This window comes from Arachis stenosperma, chromosome 3 (genome assembly GCF_014773155.1).
Source record: "Arachis stenosperma cultivar V10309 chromosome 3, arast.V10309.gnm1.PFL2, whole genome shotgun sequence".
Taxonomy (NCBI): domain Eukaryota; kingdom Viridiplantae; phylum Streptophyta; class Magnoliopsida; order Fabales; family Fabaceae; genus Arachis; species Arachis stenosperma.
In genome coordinates, this window is record NC_080379.1 from 15,708,922 (window position 1) to 15,729,286 (window position 20,365).

The following is a 20,365-nucleotide window of genomic DNA, read 5'->3' on the forward strand; positions in this document are numbered from 1 at the left end:
AATTTGCTTCAGTGGCTACTTGTCCTGCTGGGACGTCAATTCGAATTGAGGCATTTTCCGCTGGTATGTAAGATTTGGTTATCCTCTTTGTATCGGAAAATGCATCAGGCAATTCATTTGCTATCCTTTGCAAATGTATAATCTTTTGAACTTCTAGTTCACATTGCCCTGATCGAGGATCTAAATGCATCAACGATGATGCATTCCAATTAAGTTCCTTTTCAGAAAGCTTATTCTCTCCCCCTAATGTTGGAAATTTTGATTCATCAAAATGACAATCCGCAAACCGGGCTTTAAACACATCACCAGTTTGTATCTCAAGATACCTCACTATAGAGGGAGAATCATATCCAACATATATCCCCAATTTTCTTTGGGGTCCCATTTTGGTGCGATTAGGTGGTGCAATGGGAACATATATCGCACACCCAAATATTCTTAAATAGGAAATATTTGGCTGCTGGCCAAAAGCTAATTGCATAGGAGAGAATTGATGATAACTCGTTGGCCTCAAACGAATAAGTGCTGCGGCATGTAAAATAGCATGCCCCCAAACCGAGGTTGGGAGATTTGTTCTCATAAGTAAGGGTCTAGCAATTAATTGGAGGCACTTAATAAGTGATTCTGCTAACCCATTTTGTGTGTGAACATAAGCTACTGGATGTTCAACACTTATTCCATTAGCCATACAATAAGCATCAAAATCTTGGGAAGTAAATTCACCAGCATTATCAAGACGAATTACTTTCATTGGATTTTTTGAAAATTGTGCTTTTAATCGAATAATTTGAGCCAATAATCTCGCAAACGCCAGGTTGCGAGAAGATAATAAGCACACATGTGACCATCTCGAAGATGCGTCTATTAGGACCATAAAATATCTAAAAGATCCACATGGTGGATGAATAGGTCCACATATATCATCTTGAATCCTTTCTAGGAATTCAGGGGATTCAAATCCAACCTTTACTGGTGATGGCCTTAAAATTAACTTTCCCTGAGAACATGCAGCACAACAAAATTCACTAGTTTTAAGAATCTTCTGGTTCTTTAGTGAATGTCCATGAGAGTTTTCAATAATTCTCCTCATCATGGTTGTTCCCGGATGACCCAATCGGTCGTGCCAAATTATGAATTCATTTGGGCTAGTAAACTTCTGGTTTACAGTGACATGTGATTCAATTACACTAATCTTGGTATAATATAACCCAGATGAAAGTGAGGGTAACTTTTCTAATATAACTTTCTTATTTGAATCATGAGTTGTGATACATAAATACACATGATTTTCCTCATTCATTGTCTTAACATGATATCCATTTCGGCGAATATCTTTGAAACTCAACAAGTTCCTCAAAGACTTGGTAGATAATAGTGCATTATTTATTATAAATTTTGTTCCTCCAGGAAACAAAATTATAGCTCTTCCGGAGCCTTCTATCACATTGCCTGAGTCAATAATAGTACTAACATATTCCTCTTTTGGCACAAGATGGGTAAAATATATATCACTTTTGAGAATAGTGTGCGAACTTACACTATCCGCAAGGCATACATCTTCATTACATATCCTTGCCATTTTCTTCAAAAACAAATAATAATAAAATGAGTAATATGCACAGTTAAATTGAATACTTGATCAGAATTATTTTTCTAAGAAACACTGTACATAAAATAATGTCATATACTGAAATTTTATTTTAAAATTTGACACATTTAATAATTTCAAAATTCATAAACATTAATATTTCATTATTTATGTACATCACATTTGAAACTTAAATACATAGAAAACAAAAATTAACAATAAGTTCTTTACATTATTTATTTACATATATACTTCACAATCCCACATATTAAACTATTCCATCATTGATCAAATGACCAATATTTCCTTCAGGATCCTCAAAGAAATCAGATACATCATAATGAGTGGTGGAGTTCTCAGCATCATTTGAAACAAAATTTGTTTCCTTTCCTTTGTCGTTCTTTTTCAAAGATGCCTAGTAAAGATCGACTAGGTGCCTTGGGGTACGACAGGTACGTGACCAATGGCCCTTTCCACCACAGCGGAAACACTTCTCCTCGGTTGATTTATTCTACCCGATATTCCTTTCTTTATCCCACTTCTGGTGAGATCCTCTCTTTTGAACATAATTCTTTTTCCTTCCATAATTTTTCTTATTATTAAAAGCTTGCCATTTACCTCTTCTGGGGTAATGATTTGCCGCATTTACTTCAGGAAATGGGGCGGCGCCAGCTGGGCGTGTCTCATGATTTTTCAATAACAACTCATTGTTGCGTTCAGCAACAAGAAGGCAAGAAATTAACTCAGAATATTTTTTAAATCATTTCTCTCGATACTGCTGCTGCAGGAGCACATTCGAGGCATGGAAGGTTGAGAACGTTTTCTCCAACATATCATGATCAGTTATTTTTCCCCCACACAATTTCATTCGTGAGGTGATTCGAAACATTGCAGAATTATATTCATTTATAGATTTAAAATCTTGTAAACGCAAATGCGTCCATTCATATCGGGCATGAGGAAGTATCACCGTTTTCTGATGATTATACCTTTCTTCAAGGTCTTTCCAAAGATCTGCAGGATCTTTTAATGTAAGATATTCATTTTTCAATCCTTCGTCAAGATGACGACGAAGAAAAATCATGGCTTTAGCTTTATCCTTCTGGGATGCATTATTTTCAGCCTTAATGGTATCTCCAAGATCCATTGAATCAAGATGGATTTCAGCATCTAATATCCATGATAAATAATTGTTTCCAAATATATCAAGAGCATTGAATTCAAGATGAGAGAGCTTTGACATAATGAAAATGTTACCTGAGTCTTCCTAAATATTTGATCAGAGTCTCGTGCTGATAACGTGTTGTAAAATAAATAAAAGATATATTAAATATAAAATAAAGATGTATAAATAGAAGACTCTATTATTAATATAATTAGCTCAATAATATTTATATATATAAAATAATATTATATGTTGTATTGTGTATATATATACAAAGATAGAAAGAAGTATTAAAAATAAAGAGAGAGAGAATTGCATTTGTTTATTGTTACTATCTCAATATAATAAAGATGATTAATATTGCTATTAATATTATATGTAAAGAGTAATAGAAAATAGAATTTAAAATACTTATAAAATAAAAAAAGAGGAAGAGTTGTAGTAGAAATATAAGGAGAAGAGTATTTGATTGTAACATAAGGAGGGAATATATTTGTTTTATTATTGCTGTACCTACTATGCTTCAGACCCTCCTCCTATTTATACTTGTACAATGCATTTTTTTTCAAAGCTTCATAAAGCTTAGTCATTCAGAAATTGAAATTCTCTATTGGAAAAGCTAGCCGCCCAACATTATGAAGAAAGTTACAATGTATTAAATGGGCATCCATTCATATATATCACAACAATCTACATATTTTTATCACTAAAATTACTCAATTTCTATCTCAATTAATGTATGAATTACTTTTTTTCATTAAATATTTCTAGCTAATTCCTTAATTGCCTTATTTGATTATACCCTTCGTGGATAATGTCAACAACGCAAATTTCATATATTTTGTGATTTATTAGTACATTCTCATCATCACTGACCTACTTCTACATTGCAAGGTCGCTTATTCATCTAAACCATCAAGTGTAGCTGGAAAAAATCATAAAACACACTAATTACTATCCATCTTGACTCTAACAATATTCTTATATGATAAATTCTTTGTCAAATAATTGTTTTTTCTTTTTCTTTTTTTTTTACCTTTTACTTGACTTTTTTTTTCCTTTTGCTTTCAATCAATACTACTTTCCTTTCCCATTTTTGGTCCCATAATCATCCCTGTAACTATATATATTTCTGAATTTGAATCCTCTAAATTTTAGATTTTCACTTTAAAAGATAAAGTAAGATCTCTTACCATTAAATATTTTTTTTATATTTTTTCTTGAACTCATATATAAAATAAATGGTAATAGATTATTCTTTACCCTTTAAAATGAAATTCAAAATTTTATGTCTAACGTTTTGATTTTTTTTTTGATCAAATAATTAATGCTTTGGTTATTATGACTCGTCCAAATTATTGTTTTCAGACTCATTGTCCAAAAAAGGCCCAAGCACTCTGGCCCATTATCTCCAATTCCATAATGCAGCTGCCCATACACTGGGTTGTTGAGTGTTGAGCCGCCATCGCAAGGTTTATACACTCAAGACATCCACTTAGAATTTTCAATCTACATGCTTTGGTTAAGGGGACATTCAGTAAATCTCTCACAGTGTTCTGCATAATCACATCATCACGTCAAAAATAGTCGGCAAAATCTGACCATTCAACATATTTTATCTAATATCAATCGCTCCAAAATCATTTCTATACCAAGTAAACTAGTACATGTGAAACTTTTTCTATCAAATATAGTATTTCATTTATGTACGGACTATATATTTGTGTTTTTTAGAAAGAATTACTAGGTGGTTAAGTGTACTTTGCCATCCACAAGAATAGATATATAAAAATGTGTCTTCATACATTGTTGTTGAATTTGATTCACGTTTCTTGGATGCATTGTATGTAGAAATTAGCATCAATAGTTTCTTACCCATGAGAAGTCACAAAATTCATTGACATTTTGTAATATTACTGTTGAATCAAGTAATTACTTGAGGCTTACTTAAAACATTGTATAGAACAGAAGTCTGCTTATGATTGACCAACAAATTGCTTCTTCCAGCAAACTTGTAGTTTTATTAAGAAGATGAGGCTGGGATCCTAAACTTAAGGTGAAATATATGTATTATATAAAAGTAAAACAATTGGTAACTGTGGAAGAAAACAGATAACTGAATTCTCAAGTGGTGGTCGCAGCCAGAGTATTTTAGATTCCATGTATTAACACACCATTACATCTAATCATGTGCTTGATTATTCTCATCTTATCGCTTTTTCTCCACGAAACAACTAGTAACTTGTGATCATTCCCTAATGATACTTTGATTCTTTTCAAATGGTGCTTTGTTCTGAAGCATAAAACCCTCTTTCAAAATAAGAAGGTGATACACAATGTTGAAGTAAGGTAAGCAATTAAGTAAAAACTAAAATACAAATTTGCATATAGAATTAAGTCTTGCTAATTGGTGTTTCAAAATATTCTTCTAATTTAATATTTTACTGCATACATTGAATTGTGCTAGCCAGAGTGTTGTGTAACTTCAAGTTATAGCAAATTATATTTTTTGGTAATAGTCAAATTAGTTCCTAAAAAATATTTCTTTCTTAAATTTTTTGATTTATCAATTAAATTGATCATTTAAAAATTATAAATTAATTATTTTTGTCCTTTAGTCACTTAATTAATAATTTTCCTCATCTATTGTTGATATAGAATGTTAATTCACATCATATATAACACTTAGTATATCCAATTAAACGTTGAACAAATATATTGATGAAAATTTATTAACTTAGTATCATTGGGTTATATTAGGATTATGCTTTATATAATTGAAAAAAAAATAGATTAAATTAATAAATTTTTATAAATATATTTATTCAACATCTAATTAAATATGTTAAGTGTCATGTATGATGTTAATTAATATTCTATATATCAATTGTTGATAAAAATTATTAATTGAATGATGAAAAGACAAAAATAATTAATTTATAATATTTAAAGAATTAATTTGATTGAGAAAGAGACAAATTTAGAAAATAATTCGATTCGTAGATGAAGGAACCTTTGTCTATGCTGATCAATACAAAATGAATGTCATTGCATTAAGTTATACTCTTTTTTTTTTAATAAATTCGAATATCTCATTAATTACACACACGAATATATTGCGTCTGATATAAGAATAATGAATGAACGTGAGAAGAGGCTTATTTCATAAATAGGCATAAGAAAGCTATATATACTATATAGCCCAAAATTAAAATTAATAATAAAGAAACGAATCTCCTTGAATAAAATAGACAATATATATATTAAGTCAAGAGTAGCAATGTACGTAATTAGTTACTTAAAGAGAATGGTTGTATTAATTAAGCTTAAAGAGAAGGGCTTAACAAAGTGGCCTATATATCCAAGCTAAGCTAATAATTAATAATAAGCTTGGCTAAGGCATTGGTTAATCACACTTCACATGGTTTAATTTGCCTATTAGGCTTAGCTATTACAAGTGCTATATATAGAGTCATATAGGTTAGGTTAGTGGCCTACTATTTTGATCGAATGTGGATTTGACCAATAAGCTAACTCATGTCACTAACTAATCTCAGTTGTTTTCAAAGAATTTTCTCAGATGCTTTTCCATGACACCACTATTATTCTTTCCATCTAAACTATGATGAGTTGTATTTTAATTTTTTGTTTTTAAAACAAAAGTATGGTAAATATATATTTCTTTTATTATAGAAATTGCAAAAACAAAATAGAAACATAATTTTTTTCCAAAAACAGAAAATTATTGTATGTTCCTTATTGCAAAAAAGTATTTTTATTTCTTCATTTTTATATTTTTATTTAAAAAATATCATCCAAATGTTGTTATTTCTAGCTGGCTACATTAATTTTTCTCATTTATCATATCGGATGTCTATTCTCTCTTCATATATATTGAATATGCGAGATCCAACATATTCCTATCATATGCCAATTTAATTTATAAAATTACGAGTATATATTCAAATAAGTTTTTTAAAATTTCGTATAGTACGTTTTTATCTTTAAAATTTTTTTATTATATTAAAATTTAAATTTTATAAAAATAAAATATATAAATTTTTATTTCAATTAGATTTGTTGTTTTTACATAAATAAATCTTAAAAAATGTGACAGAATTTTTTTAGAATTCAAAAATTTTGATATAATAATTTTTTTAAAAAAATAAAAAGTCTTATACAAAATTTTTTAAATATTTATTCGAGCATATACTCTCAAATTTTTCATTCCTATTAATATAATATTACGTTAGATGTGTATAGATAATCAAATTCGAGAAATTCCTTTTGAACAATCATAAATTTAATAAGTCATCAAATTCTATGAGTGACCTGGGGCAGTGTGCCTAGATGATTTCACGTTTCGTCCATGATGAACAAAGAACTCGATCATATTGATGGACTGCTTAGGGTGCACTATGCGTAAACCTTATTAATATATAATTCATATTTTTATGGGCAATTTACGTAAATAAATAAAGTGAGAGAGTTATTTACGTAAATGTGCAAATCTGTATGTTGTTATGATTTTGTGCAAAATGGATTTATATGTAAACCGTGGCAACCCACCACGGTTTCTAAACATGCATAAACCGTGGGAGGTCACCACGGATTAGGAGCAAATTTTTATAGGAGGAAACCGTGGTAGGTCACCACGGTTTATGAAGGAAATTTGGCAAGAATAAACTGTGGGGAGTCACCACGGTTTATGAAGAAACTTGTTTGCACATAAAACCTTGTGGGTCACCACGGTTTATGTGTGGTAAATAATGGCCAGAAAACCTTGTTAATTTTATGTCCAAGAGACACAACTTATTTTTTATTTTTTTATTATTCTTGTTAAATTTTTTATAATTATATTTTTTATTATTATATTTTTCATCTCAAATTTTTTTAATGAAAAAAATGAGAATAAATTAGATTTTCATAATTTGTTCTAGTTTATCACCAAGCAGAATTACAAGAACACAAAATTTTGTGTCTCTATCCATCAGTGTCTTGTCCTGTCCTATTTTCAGTGTCTTATCCTATTTTGTTGTTGAAAACAAAGGCAGCCTAATAAATACACACTATATAGTACATTTTATAAAGAAAAAAAATCATCTATTTCTATTGAATATTTATAATAAAATTTTTTCGTTCTCTTTATATATTATTGACTAATATATACTATAAAATTTTTACATGTATTATCAATTAGTTTTTCATTATGTTTATTCCTATTTTTCATTGTACACTATATTTAAATATTTATTATACTATAAAAAATATTAATGAACATAATAAAATAATTACTTATTAATATTTTTTAGAGTACTCATTAATATTCTTAAAATATAATAAATATTTTTTATTTTAAATTTAACAAATACTAATGTATCAATATACACTTATATGTGAATTTATTAAATCTATATAAAAGATTTAATCAATAAGCATGTTAATGAATATTAATATACCAATATTAACAAGTAATTATTTTATTGTACTCATTAATATGTTATAGTGTAATAAATCTTTATTTTATAAATGAAAAAATAAAGATGTATATAATGAGAGAGGTCACCTTAAGCTTAAACGAACATTTGAGTAGTTTTTATAAGTTCGCCTAAGATTTTGAAAACTTCATAAAAACTCAAAATAAAAAATAAAAACACAGATTCCAAACATTAATGTTAGTGTAATTTATTTTTAAAAATATTTTTTTATTTTATAATAGAAAAAAATCCAAAAATTTCATGGTGTTTATTATTAGAGTCTAATTTTTTTCTAATTTATTTTACATAACAAATTTTAAATATTTTAAATTTATTAAATTTCATCATCTTAAATTAAATATTAATTTTTTATTTTTTAGTAAATAGACATCAATTTTTTAAGCACTATAAAAATCATTTTCTTAGTATTATCTGATTTTTTTTATTGTACTCTTTCTATTATAAAAATAATAATTTTTATAATAAACAGCTTTGTGTCTCTTGGACATAAAATTAACAAGGTTTTCTGGCCATTATTTACCACACATAAACCGTGGTGACCCACAAGGTTTTATGTGCAAACAAGTTTCTTCATAAACCGTGGTGACTCCCCACGGTTTATTCTTGCCAAATTTCCTTCATAAACCGTGGTGACCTACCACGGTTTCCTCCTACAAAAATTTGCTCCTAATCCGTGGTGACCTCCCACGGTTTATGCATGTTTAGAAACCGTGGTGGGTTGCCACGGTTTACATATAAATCCATTTTGCACAAAATCGTAACAACAAACAGATTTGCACATTTACGTAAATAACTCTCCCACTTTATTTATTTACGTAAATTGCCCTATTTTTATCTTATACAATTGTGATAAAAATCGCTTGTCCCCTTTTAAGTTTTAGGTAAATTTTACATAGACTTTTTTTTGTTTTATATGGGAAGTTTTCTCGTTCGAGATAATTGTTAGGCATGCTTAAGTTCTAGTAACTGCCTTTAGCTAAATCAGTTAGAATGCAACTAGTTCTGTTCAGTCCATTAGTTGCTGAGTTGGAATTAGTTAGTGGTTAGAAAACTCTAGAAACTATTGATTATAAGTAACAATACTTGCTGCTACAGAAATTACCTTTTTGGTTCACAATACAATTCACAGATTCATTCCTTTCTTTCTGCTTCTCTCTCTCTCTCTTTTCTCTAAACCTTCACATCAGATCTCTGAGTCTTCTTGGTTCAGGTTCTTGATACCTTTCATGGTATCAGAGCTTGGTACCACAGCTTTCGTAACAGTCTAAGAAAGCAGATCTGGTCCAAGTGAAGCTTAACTACAATGGCTCAAGTGTTTACAGCAACACCGATTTCAATGAAATTGGATGAGGATAATTACCTGCAGTGGAAAGATCAGGTGGAATCAACAATTGAAGGAAATGACATGTTGAATCACATCACAGGAGAAGGAATACCACTGCAATTTCTAGTCTCAGAGGACGGTGGAGCTGGCACAGTGAACCCTGAGTTTCAGAAATGGAAGAGGCAAGATGCACTCTTAAAGTCATGGTTGTTAGCTTCAATGAGTAAAGCGTTCACAACAAGAATGGTTGGCTGTACCTTTACGTGTTGCAGCTGAAGGCAAAGGCAAAGGTGATGCAGCTGAAGAACAAGCTGAGCACCATTCAGATCGGTGCTTCTGTCACTGAGTATGTACTGTCAATAAAAGGGATTATAGATGCATTAGCCTCTGTAGGAGAATCCATGAAAGAAAGTGACCATGTAAACGCAATCTTGAACGGCCTGACTGAGGAATACTCTTCGTTGATAACCTCTGTTCTGACCACAGCAAGATATCAAGGTATAACAGTAGGTGAGTTAGAAGCTTTACTCTTAGCACATGAAAGCATGTTATCAAGATTCAGGAGACCAGAAGCTTTTATTCAAGCTAATCTAGCTCAGCACTTTAGAGGTGGATTCAGGGGTAGTTCTCGAGGCAGAGGTGGCCGGCCGTATAGAGGAGGCAGAAGCTCATATATGGGCAGAGCAACACAAGGTCACCCCTCATCTGGCTATGGAAGGGGACAGTATGGAAGAGGAAACTACAATAATTCAAGAAACTATGAAGATTCAAGAAACTATAGTCAAGAAAGGAATTACTCTCAATTTTCTCAATCTAATAAGCCACAATGCCAGGTCTGTGACAAAATAGGTCACACAGCAAAAACATGCTGGTATAGGTACAGTGAGGAACAGTATGATGCAGATTACAATGAAGAAGGCTATAACAATCAGATCTCTCAACCCAAGGCCAACTATAGTAATGTGCTGACAACTCCAGCAACCATTCAGGATCCGAACTGGTACCCTGATTCAGGTGCTACACACCATATGACACATGATGAGCAGAATCTAATGGAGAAGGAGGAGTATGGAGGAGATGAGCAAGTTGTGATAGGCAACGAAACAGGTTTGCAAATCAATTATGTTGGTAATTCGTGCTTTAAATCTGATTTGAGCTCTAGGTTGTTCTTAATGAGAAAATTATTGCACGTACCTGAAATCACTAAGAATTTGATGAGTGTGTACCAATTCTGCTGTGATAACAAAGTATTCTTTGAATTTCATGCTGATAAATGTTGTGTTAAATCACAGGAAAACAAGAAAGTTATTCTTCAAGGGAGTGTTGATAAGGGGTTGTATAAGTTTGTCAGATTCACCACTGCACACACACCAGCAGCCTATGTTTCGTCAGTAAAAGGCTTGAATCAGCTTCTTCTTTGGCATGCTAGATTAGGACACCCAAATAAAAATGTCATGTCAAAAGTTCTGAGTGCTTGTAATCTTTCTTTTACAATTGATAAACTAGAATGTCCAGCCTGTTGTATTGGCAAGTCGCATCAATTACCTTTTCCTATTTCACAAACAGTGTACACAAAGCCATTAGAACTTGTATATACAGATATTTGGGGACCAGCACCCATATCTGATAATAATGGAAATTGGTATTTTGTAAATTTCATTGATGCATTCTCAAAGTTTACTTGGATATACCTTCTTAAAACTAGAGCTCAGCTTAAATCAGTCTTTAATCACTTTCACCAAATGATTGAACTGCAATTAGACACAAAATTAAAAATGGTACAAAGTGACAATGCGGCTGAATATGTTGGCTTGTCAAAGATTTTGCAGGAAAAAGGAGTTTGTCACAGGTTCTCTTGTCCGCATGTACATCAGCAAAATGGCTCAGCAGAAAAAAAACACAGGCATGTAGTTGAGATGGGACTAACGCTGCTGGCTGGAGCCTCAATGCCAACCAAATTCTGGGGAGAGGCGTTTACAACAGCAGCCAAGTTAATCAATGTGTTACCCACACCAGTTTTACATGGACAGTCACCTACGGAAAAATTGTTTGGGAAGAAACCTCCTTATGAGAACCTAAGAGTGTTTGGGTGCCTATGCTTTCCTCACCAAAGACCTTTCAACAAGTACAAATTAGATTTCAGATCATCACCCTGTACATTTATAGGGTATGGTACAACACAAAAAGGGTATAAGTGTCTCACTCAACAAGGAAAAATCATCACAACCCCAAATGTAATTTTCTTTGAAGACAGATTTCCATTTGAAGAAGCAGCTAAGCAGGGACAGATGCCAGTTGATCCAAGCTCAACTCCAACAGTTTCAATAATGCCTAGAATTCCCTCAATCGACATTGATAGTGGACAGCAGCAGCATCCCAGTTCAGACTCAACACAACAGCACCAGCAATCAGTAGCAACAGCTCAGCAACATGACACAATCCTGAGACAACAAACAGCACGTGCAAGTGAAGATATGCAGCAGCGCAGTCCAATGGCAAGTTCAGCAGCTTCAATGGTTCCAAGGATTCCTTTAATCAATATTGAAAGACAGCAACAATCAGGAAGCATCACTGACATAATCAGACAACAACAACCACACCAACACATGATCAACTCTACAAACAATAGACAGCAGCAGCAGTCACAATTGGCAAGCCTAGCAATCAATGTACAACAGCAGAACCGGCAACAATTGAACAATTCAATGGTCAATCCACAACATCAGCTTCAGGACAAATTGAACACAAACAATAGACAGCAGCAGCAGTCACAATTGGCAAGCCTAGCAATCAATGTACAACAGCAGAACCGGCAACAATTGAACAATTCAATGGTCAATCCACAACATCAGCTTCAGGACAAATTGAACAGCTCAACAATCAATAGACATCAGCAGCCACAATCTTTAATCAATTCATCAACCACTCCAAAACAGCAGCAACAGCAGCAACTATTAGTCAATTCAGCAACAAGGTTCAATACACAACAGCAGCCTCAAGACCAGATGGATAGCTCAACAATCAATATACAACAGCAGCCACAACCTTCAATCAATACAGCATCCAGTCCACGGCAGCAGCAGCAGCAACCACTAGTATCACTAATCAATTCAGCAAACAGGCAGGAACAGCAACCACAATTAAAGAACAATTCAAGACTCAACACACAACAACTACAACAATTAAGAATTAGTTTACAACAGCAGCAGCAGCAAACAATACCTTACACACAGCAGCAGCAAGAATTAAGAAATCAGCAGCACCAATCAAGACCTTACACACAGCAGCAGCAACAATTAAGAAGCATCAATTCACAACAGCAGCAGCAGCAAACAATACCTTACACACAGCAGCAGCAACAATTAAGAAATCAGCAGCAGTCAAGACCTTACACACAGCAACAGCAACAATTAAGAAGCAGCCCTAAGATTGTTTATACACAGCAACAACAATAATTAAGAAGCATCAATTCACAACAGCAGCAGCAGCAAACAATACCTTACACACAGCAGCAAGAATCAAGAAGTCAGCAGCAGCAGTTAAGAACTTACACACAGCAGCAGCAACAATTAAAAAGTACCCCTGAGACTATCTACACACAGCAGCAGCAACAATTAAGAAGAGGCAGCCCTGAGACTATTCAACAGCAACAAAATTTACCAATTAGAATAACAACACTTCAAAGACCAGTAGCAGCTTCAGCAACCCCCATCCTAATACCTATAAATGATGTTGAAGTTGCCTTGCCACTTGATGAAGAAGCACCTCCAGCAGCACCAACAGTAAATACACACTCTATGGTCACCAGAAGCAAAGCTGGTATCTTCAAACCAAGAGTGTTTCTAGCTAGTATGGAGCCAAGGAATGTACAGCAAGCACTTCAATCCTCTGAATGGAAGGCAGCTATGGATTTGGAATATGAAGCTCTGTTGAAAAACAAAACTTGGGAACTAGTCACCCTTCCTCCCAATAGAAAAGCAATAGGAAGCAGATGGGTATTCAGAATTAAGTACAATTCTGATGGGTCGTTACAAAAATACAAGGCAAGGCTGGTAGCTTAAGGGTACTCACAGAGACCAGGGTTTGATTTCACTGAGACATACAGCCCAGTGGTCAAACCCACTTCAATCAGAATTCTATTGTCAATTGCCCTAGCTGAATCATGGACAATCAGGCAATTGGATGTGAACAATGCCTTTTTACATGGAGACTTGGCGGAAGAAGTGTACATGAAGCAGCCAAAGGGGTATGAAAAAGGGGATTCCACACTAGTCTGTAGATTAACCAAGGCCCTCTATGGATTAAAGCAAGCCCCTAGAGAGTGGTATCACAAGCTTGCCAAAGGATTAACAGAAATTGGGTTCAAAGCAACCAAATCAGATGTGTCAGTATTTCTAAGGGTAATGAATGGAGTGAAGACCTTTATGTTGGTGTATGTTGATGATATAATCATCACAGGAGAATCTGAAATACAAGTACAGGAAGTAATTGAAAAACTGAATGCCAAGTTTGCACTTAAAGACATGGGCAATCTTCACTACTTTCTTGGAATTCAGGTAGCTAAGACAAGTGATGGAGGACTGCTTCTTTCTCAACAGAAGTACATCAATGAAGTATTGAAGAAAGCAAACATGGAAGGTTGCTCAAGCTGTCACACCCCTCTGCCCTCAACAGTAAAGCTTTCAGCCCATGGTGATTCCAACTTTGATAACCCTCAACTGTATAGGTCAATTATTGGCAGCCTACAATATCTAACTGTGACTAGACCTGAAATTTCATATAGTGTACACAAGATGTCACAATTTGTACAAGCTCCTCTAAATACTCATTGGAGGATGGTAAAGAGAATACTCAGATATCTCAATGGTACAATAAAACATGGATTGCGCCTGAAGAAGGCTAACTCTATAAAAGTCACAGCCTACAGTGACTCAGATTGGGCTGGAGACCCTGATGATAGAAAGTCGACAAGTGGGTACTGTGTGTTTCTTGGCTCCAATCTAATTTCCTGGGCTTCAAGAAAGCAAACAGCAGTAGCAAGATCAAGCACAGAAGCAGAATATAGGAGTATGGCAGATCTGGTAGCTGAGCTAATTTGGGTGAAAAACTTAATGAGTGAGCTACAATTTCCACTAAAAGAGGTACCTATGGTCTACTGTGACAATTTAAGTGCAGTTCTACTTGCTGCCAACCCAATCCTACATTCAAAATCCAAACACTTTGAGATAGATCTTCATTTTGTCAGAGATCATGTGAATAGTAAAGACATTAGAGTAAGTCACATTCCAGGAACCATGCAAGTGGCTGATATCCTAACAAAGGCTGTGTCTTCTGACAACTTTCTATACTTCAGGACTAGACTGAACATTGAGGAATTGGATAGCACAGCTGCAGAAATAAAAGGCAGAAAGGTCAAAAGCAATGATCAGCAGAGCAATACAACTAGAGATGATGATACATGATAGTCAAAGCAGGGCAAGACAAGAAAAAGGAGAAAGTAGAGATGATGTTAGGCATGCTTAAGTTCTAGTAACTGCCTTTAGCTAAATCAGTTAGAATGCAACTAGTTCTGTTCAGTCCATTAGTTGCTGAGTTGGAATTAGTTAGTGGTTAGAAAACTCTAGAAACTATTGATTATAAGTAACAATACTTGCTGCTATAGAAATTACCTTTTTGGTTCACAATACAATTCACAGATTCATTCCTTTCTCTCTGCTTCTCTCTCTCTCTTTTCTCTAAACCTTCACATCAGATCTCTGAGTCTTCTTGGTTCAGGTTCTTGATACCTTTCAATAATAAAAAACTAATTTTATGTTTTTAAATTATAAAGAATTTAATATTATGTTATAATATTTGAAAATTTTAACCGATAAAAGAAGATATACAAATGATTATATTTATAATAATTATTAACTTTTTTTGCATGTTTATGTAATTTAACATAATTTTAGTAAATGATTTTGAATTTCTTAATTAATGTACAAATGTCTAAAAAAATACTTATATATATAATGATGAGCTTATGCCACTAATTAAAATACTTTTATAAAGGGTGTAATCGGGGTTGGTTAATTCGGATTTACACGAAAAATATACTTGAACTAATTAAAATACAATTGTGTCAAAATTTGGATCAAATTCAGCATTTGTTTAACTCAGACTTAAACCAATTCAATTAAAATAAAATCGAATGAGTTTGGATAATTAGGTATTTGATTAAAATTTATAAAATAAATAAATTATAAAAAAATTATAGAAAAGAACAAAAAATACAATAAATATAAACAAAATAAAAAAATTAAAATTATAAATTATCATTACAGATAAATATTACAATTACAAATTAATATCAAAAGTCAAACCTACAAATTATATTTTTAATTGAATATATAAGTAATCGAGTATTCAGGGTTGGATCGAGTATTCATTACCGTTTAAACAAAATTTTAGCTTATTATATCCGGTTAAATTGTATGAAAAAAATATAAAAAAATTATTAAAATTTATTATTTTTGGTTATTAGTTAATTATTAATATTTAAAAATATAAAATAAAATATATTGTTAGATTATTAAATTAATAAAATTTGACTAAAAATAAAATTAATAAATAAATAAAAGTTAAAAACAAAAAATTTTATTGCCAACCATTTCTCTTGTATATATCGGTTTGGTTTGGGTTTGTTAGCATAATTGAGTTTTCACGATGCGCATAGACTCCTTCCTCTACATTATGCATGCAAAACAAGACTAATCACTAAAAGTAGAATTAATTAACTTGATAGGAACCATTAAACACATATACGAAGAAAAACACTACTATAGTGTATGTGTATAACTTAAAGGGTAAAAATTCAGCTGGAGTTGAGTTGTATTTATGTGAAATCATTAATTAAAAATTATTAAATAATTTAATATATTTGACTAAATTATTATTTAATATTTTTGAATCATTAATTTCACAAAAAAATAATTGTGCACACGAATATTCATCCACTTGAATCCATTCGGAAAATCCAATTAAGATTGATGGATCTTTCTAGTAAGAAATCTTGTTAACAAGAGCGAGAGCATTGCTATTCATCCAAGCAACATTAGCAATACTCGATTGGATCTTCTTCTGCAATGAAACCCTCACTTTCATTTCACCGATTCCATCCGTACAAGTGTACTCATCCGTAATTGCAGCACTCATCCATGTCTTTATGCTGTCCCACTCAAACCTCTCCTCCACCGTCCTCGTTCCATTCAGCCGCGCCAACTGCTTCGCCGACTGCTGCAGCCGGTCCACCGTGTCGTCTATGTTATCCCGGCAATCCGCCAGCACCGAACTCTCCGCTTTTGTTAGCTTCGTCGATCGGGATAGTTTTGTCAGCGTTCTGAACGAGCTCTTCGCTATCATTACCGTTATGTTAACGGCTACTTTTGTGAGTGTGACGCGGTTTGTTTTGACTTGCCATGCGTAGTGTGACAAGTAGTTGTAACAGAAATTAGGGTATGTGGTTGAATTGCACTCATCCTTTATGAATTTCTTGTATGTGTTTATGGATTTTTGTGTGGTGGGAGAGTAACTTGAAGATGATGTATGAACAAGGGTTGAGATTAATGCAATGGATACAAGTATTCTCAACATTATTGATGATAATGATGATTAATTATCTCTAGTATTAATGTATTAATGTGTATTAATGCAAAGCTAGAAGGAATGTAATGGTGGGTTTTATAAGGAAAATTTGTTATGATGAGTATTTGAGGTTCTTAGCAATGATGTGGTGGAAAAAGAATCAATGAGGAAATTAATTAAATCATGAAGATGAGTAATTAAAAATTGCTGGAAAATTCTGTAATGTTGATAAGCCAAATCTAAAGCGTGGAAGAAGGGGATAGCACATGCCACATGGTGATGATTTCATGGATACTGTTTTAGTTTCTTTTCTATGAATGTAACATCATGAATCACAATCTGATTTGAAGGAAAATGGAGTAGCTAGCACATGCTTGACTTATATATATATATATATATATTAAATGCATTTACAAGTACATATTACGCTAAAAAAATATGGAATAATTAATTGTGATTAAGCATGTAGTTTATCAACTAATTATAGTGACAATGTAAATCCTTATGGATAAAATATTATATTGAAAAATAATTAAATAAATAGAGGGGGAATATTCATGCATGCATGTCAATGAAGAGTGAAGGGAAACAATTAATAATAAAAATAGTTAGAGAAAGTATAGAGAGCCAATGAAATATTTGTACAATATGTACAATGGAGGTTTAGGGATGTCCGATTCAGTATTAGAGATATAACCATTAGTGTTATCTTTTTTCATTAGCGTAAGCTTTTGGGATGAGTGATATCATGACATGATAAAAATTAACTTAACTTTTTAGGATGAGTGATTTTATGACATGAGATGTTTATTATCCCTAGTATCCGAATGATTATTTTAGATAGTATGAGTGACGTTCATTTTATAACTCATATAGTCCATTGTATACATTGTACAAATATTCTATTAGCTCCCTAATAGAGCAACATATACTGAAACAAATTAACGTAGAAGGGCAACATATACTGAAACAAATAAGTTATATAACTGATATGGTTTGAACTCTGGATTAAAGATAAGCAAGGAAATTGGAATCAAAGGATGAGAAGGGGAAAAGAAGAGTTTACTATTGCTACTAGCTAGTTTTATTCTAGGAAGTGAGTTCAACATTTTTAATGTAGAAAGAAATAATTGGTTAATATTAATTTAAATATAACATAAAAAATAAGAAAAAATGTTAATCACTTAAATTTTTTATTTTATTTTGTTTTATAACTATGAAAAAGAGTTAATTCATAAAAAGAAATCACTACTTTAATATTTATCAATACTAGCGTTTCAATAGTTATGGCCGGCCGTTTTTTACTTTTTTTTTGTATAGATTAATTTAATTTATTAAATTTAAATATTAAAATTACAATGTACAGATATTTTTGGAGTAAATAATTTTTAGTAATTTTGACCAATATTTAATCAATACGAATATCACACTATTTTTAATAAATAAATGTTATTAATTTATGTGTATAAATTTTAGTAAATATAAATTATATGATAAATTATATATTTTTTTATACAAATTTTATGTAAATATGAATAAAAATTATTACTGACTAAATATTAATTTAAAGTAATAATATTTATTAGTTATATAATATTATTATATAATTTTTAATATAAAATAATTTTATATATATTAATTATATAATATTATATTAATAAAAATAATTAATTTTTTATTAATAATCTGAACGGATATCCAAAAAAGATAAAATTTAATAACTGTCTAAAATATTTTATATCATCAGTATATTAAAATCAAATTTTATATAGTATATAATGCATGTATGCTAGAAAAATATTTTAAATATAGATATACTTTATATGACAGAAAATATAAAATCAATCATCGTTTAATAGTTAAAACTTTTGTATAGAATTAATATCCTAAAGGTACTAGATTTTTTTTAAATGCCTGGACACAGCCTTTAGAAGTTTAGCACAAGCAACATCTATCTCTTTTGTAACAGCTATTTTGTTTGAAAGAGCTTTCACACTTCAAATTAAAATAAGATAGTGAAATAAAAGCAATTCTTCTTTCAATATGCGAATAAATTATTATTTATATTCACACAAATTTTAAATGTTAATAAATATACTCAGAAAATAATAAAATTAAAATTAAATTCATAAAAAATAAGTTTAGTACGATAAAATTATTCAAATTCTAAAAAATTATCTAAAATTCTAAGTTATCTTTCTTCCACCATTACTATTATCATTCTCTCTCTTATTCTCTTTCTAACAACCACCAGTCATCACCCTTATCTCTGTCATTGTCACTAATCTCAACCATTTGTACTGTCGTCTTTTCAACCGTAACCACACAGTAGTCTATCCCTTACCTCCTCCATCTTCATCTTTAACTGCAGTCACATAATTTCATCATCACATTATCTCATCTTCCTGAAATCATCTCCAATAATTCCATTCTTGAGATGGAGAATCGTCATTGTCTCAGTTTTAGTACATCTCAACTTCAGCATCCAGACGTCAAGATTCTCCAAGTTGTTCGTGATAAATTCTCTACGAGTAGTGGACTGAGTTCTTCGAGTTTACACCGTAAATCTAGAAAGTGAGGGCTTCAGCGAAGTATATGATTACTTTGCGCATGGTTCGAAGAACCCGATCTGCTTTAAAGCGCCTCCGTAAGAGATAAGTTGTTCTGATAGACTGCCTCCGCGCACGCCATGTGTGTGGACGAGTCGAATCCCATTTTTCTGCGAGTCAATAGTGACATCGGCGATAGTATATATTGCCTTGCTTGTGATGGATTTGAGGTTGTAGTCAGAGGAAGAGCTATCCTTAAAAACCCTATTCACGAAAGTTGAGATGGTGGAGAAGACACTACAAGAAAAAGGCATATTTTTAACAAAAAATATTGTTACAAAACGTTGAAATTTTGAAACAAAAATTTTTTGTAACAAAAAAAGGGTCCATTGCAGTAAGTCCCGTTACAAAAAGTTTTTGTAACGAAAAATGGAACTGTTACAATTCAATACCATATTTTGTAACAATTTTTCCTGATACAAAAAACCAGAAGCCGTTACAAAAGTGGTAACAAATTTTGATCTTGAAGGTATTTTTCGTGACAGTCAATTTTTTTCCTATCAAAAAATTTTGTTACAAAATGTAACATGATTTTGTAACATTTTTTTCTTTAGTTAC

General features: G+C 31.8%; 1 protein-coding gene across 1 annotated transcript; it reads right to left on the minus strand.

Annotated features, from left to right (window-relative positions):
* Positions 1–16,523: 16,523 nt before the first annotated feature.
* LOC130970847 (pectinesterase inhibitor 4-like) lies at positions 16,524–17,214 on the minus strand. Its single transcript, XM_057897046.1, has one exon. The coding sequence runs from the start codon at positions 17,205–17,207 to the stop codon at positions 16,614–16,616; it is 594 nt and encodes a 197-aa protein (XP_057753029.1). The 5' UTR covers positions 17,208–17,214; the 3' UTR covers positions 16,524–16,613.
* Between the last annotated feature and the right edge of the window lie 3,151 nt (positions 17,215–20,365).

Coding starts and splice junctions, on each gene's coding strand:
- LOC130970847 (XM_057897046.1), bottom strand. CDS start 17,207: ATGTTGAGAATACTTGTATCCATTGCATTAATCTCAACCCTTGTTCAT.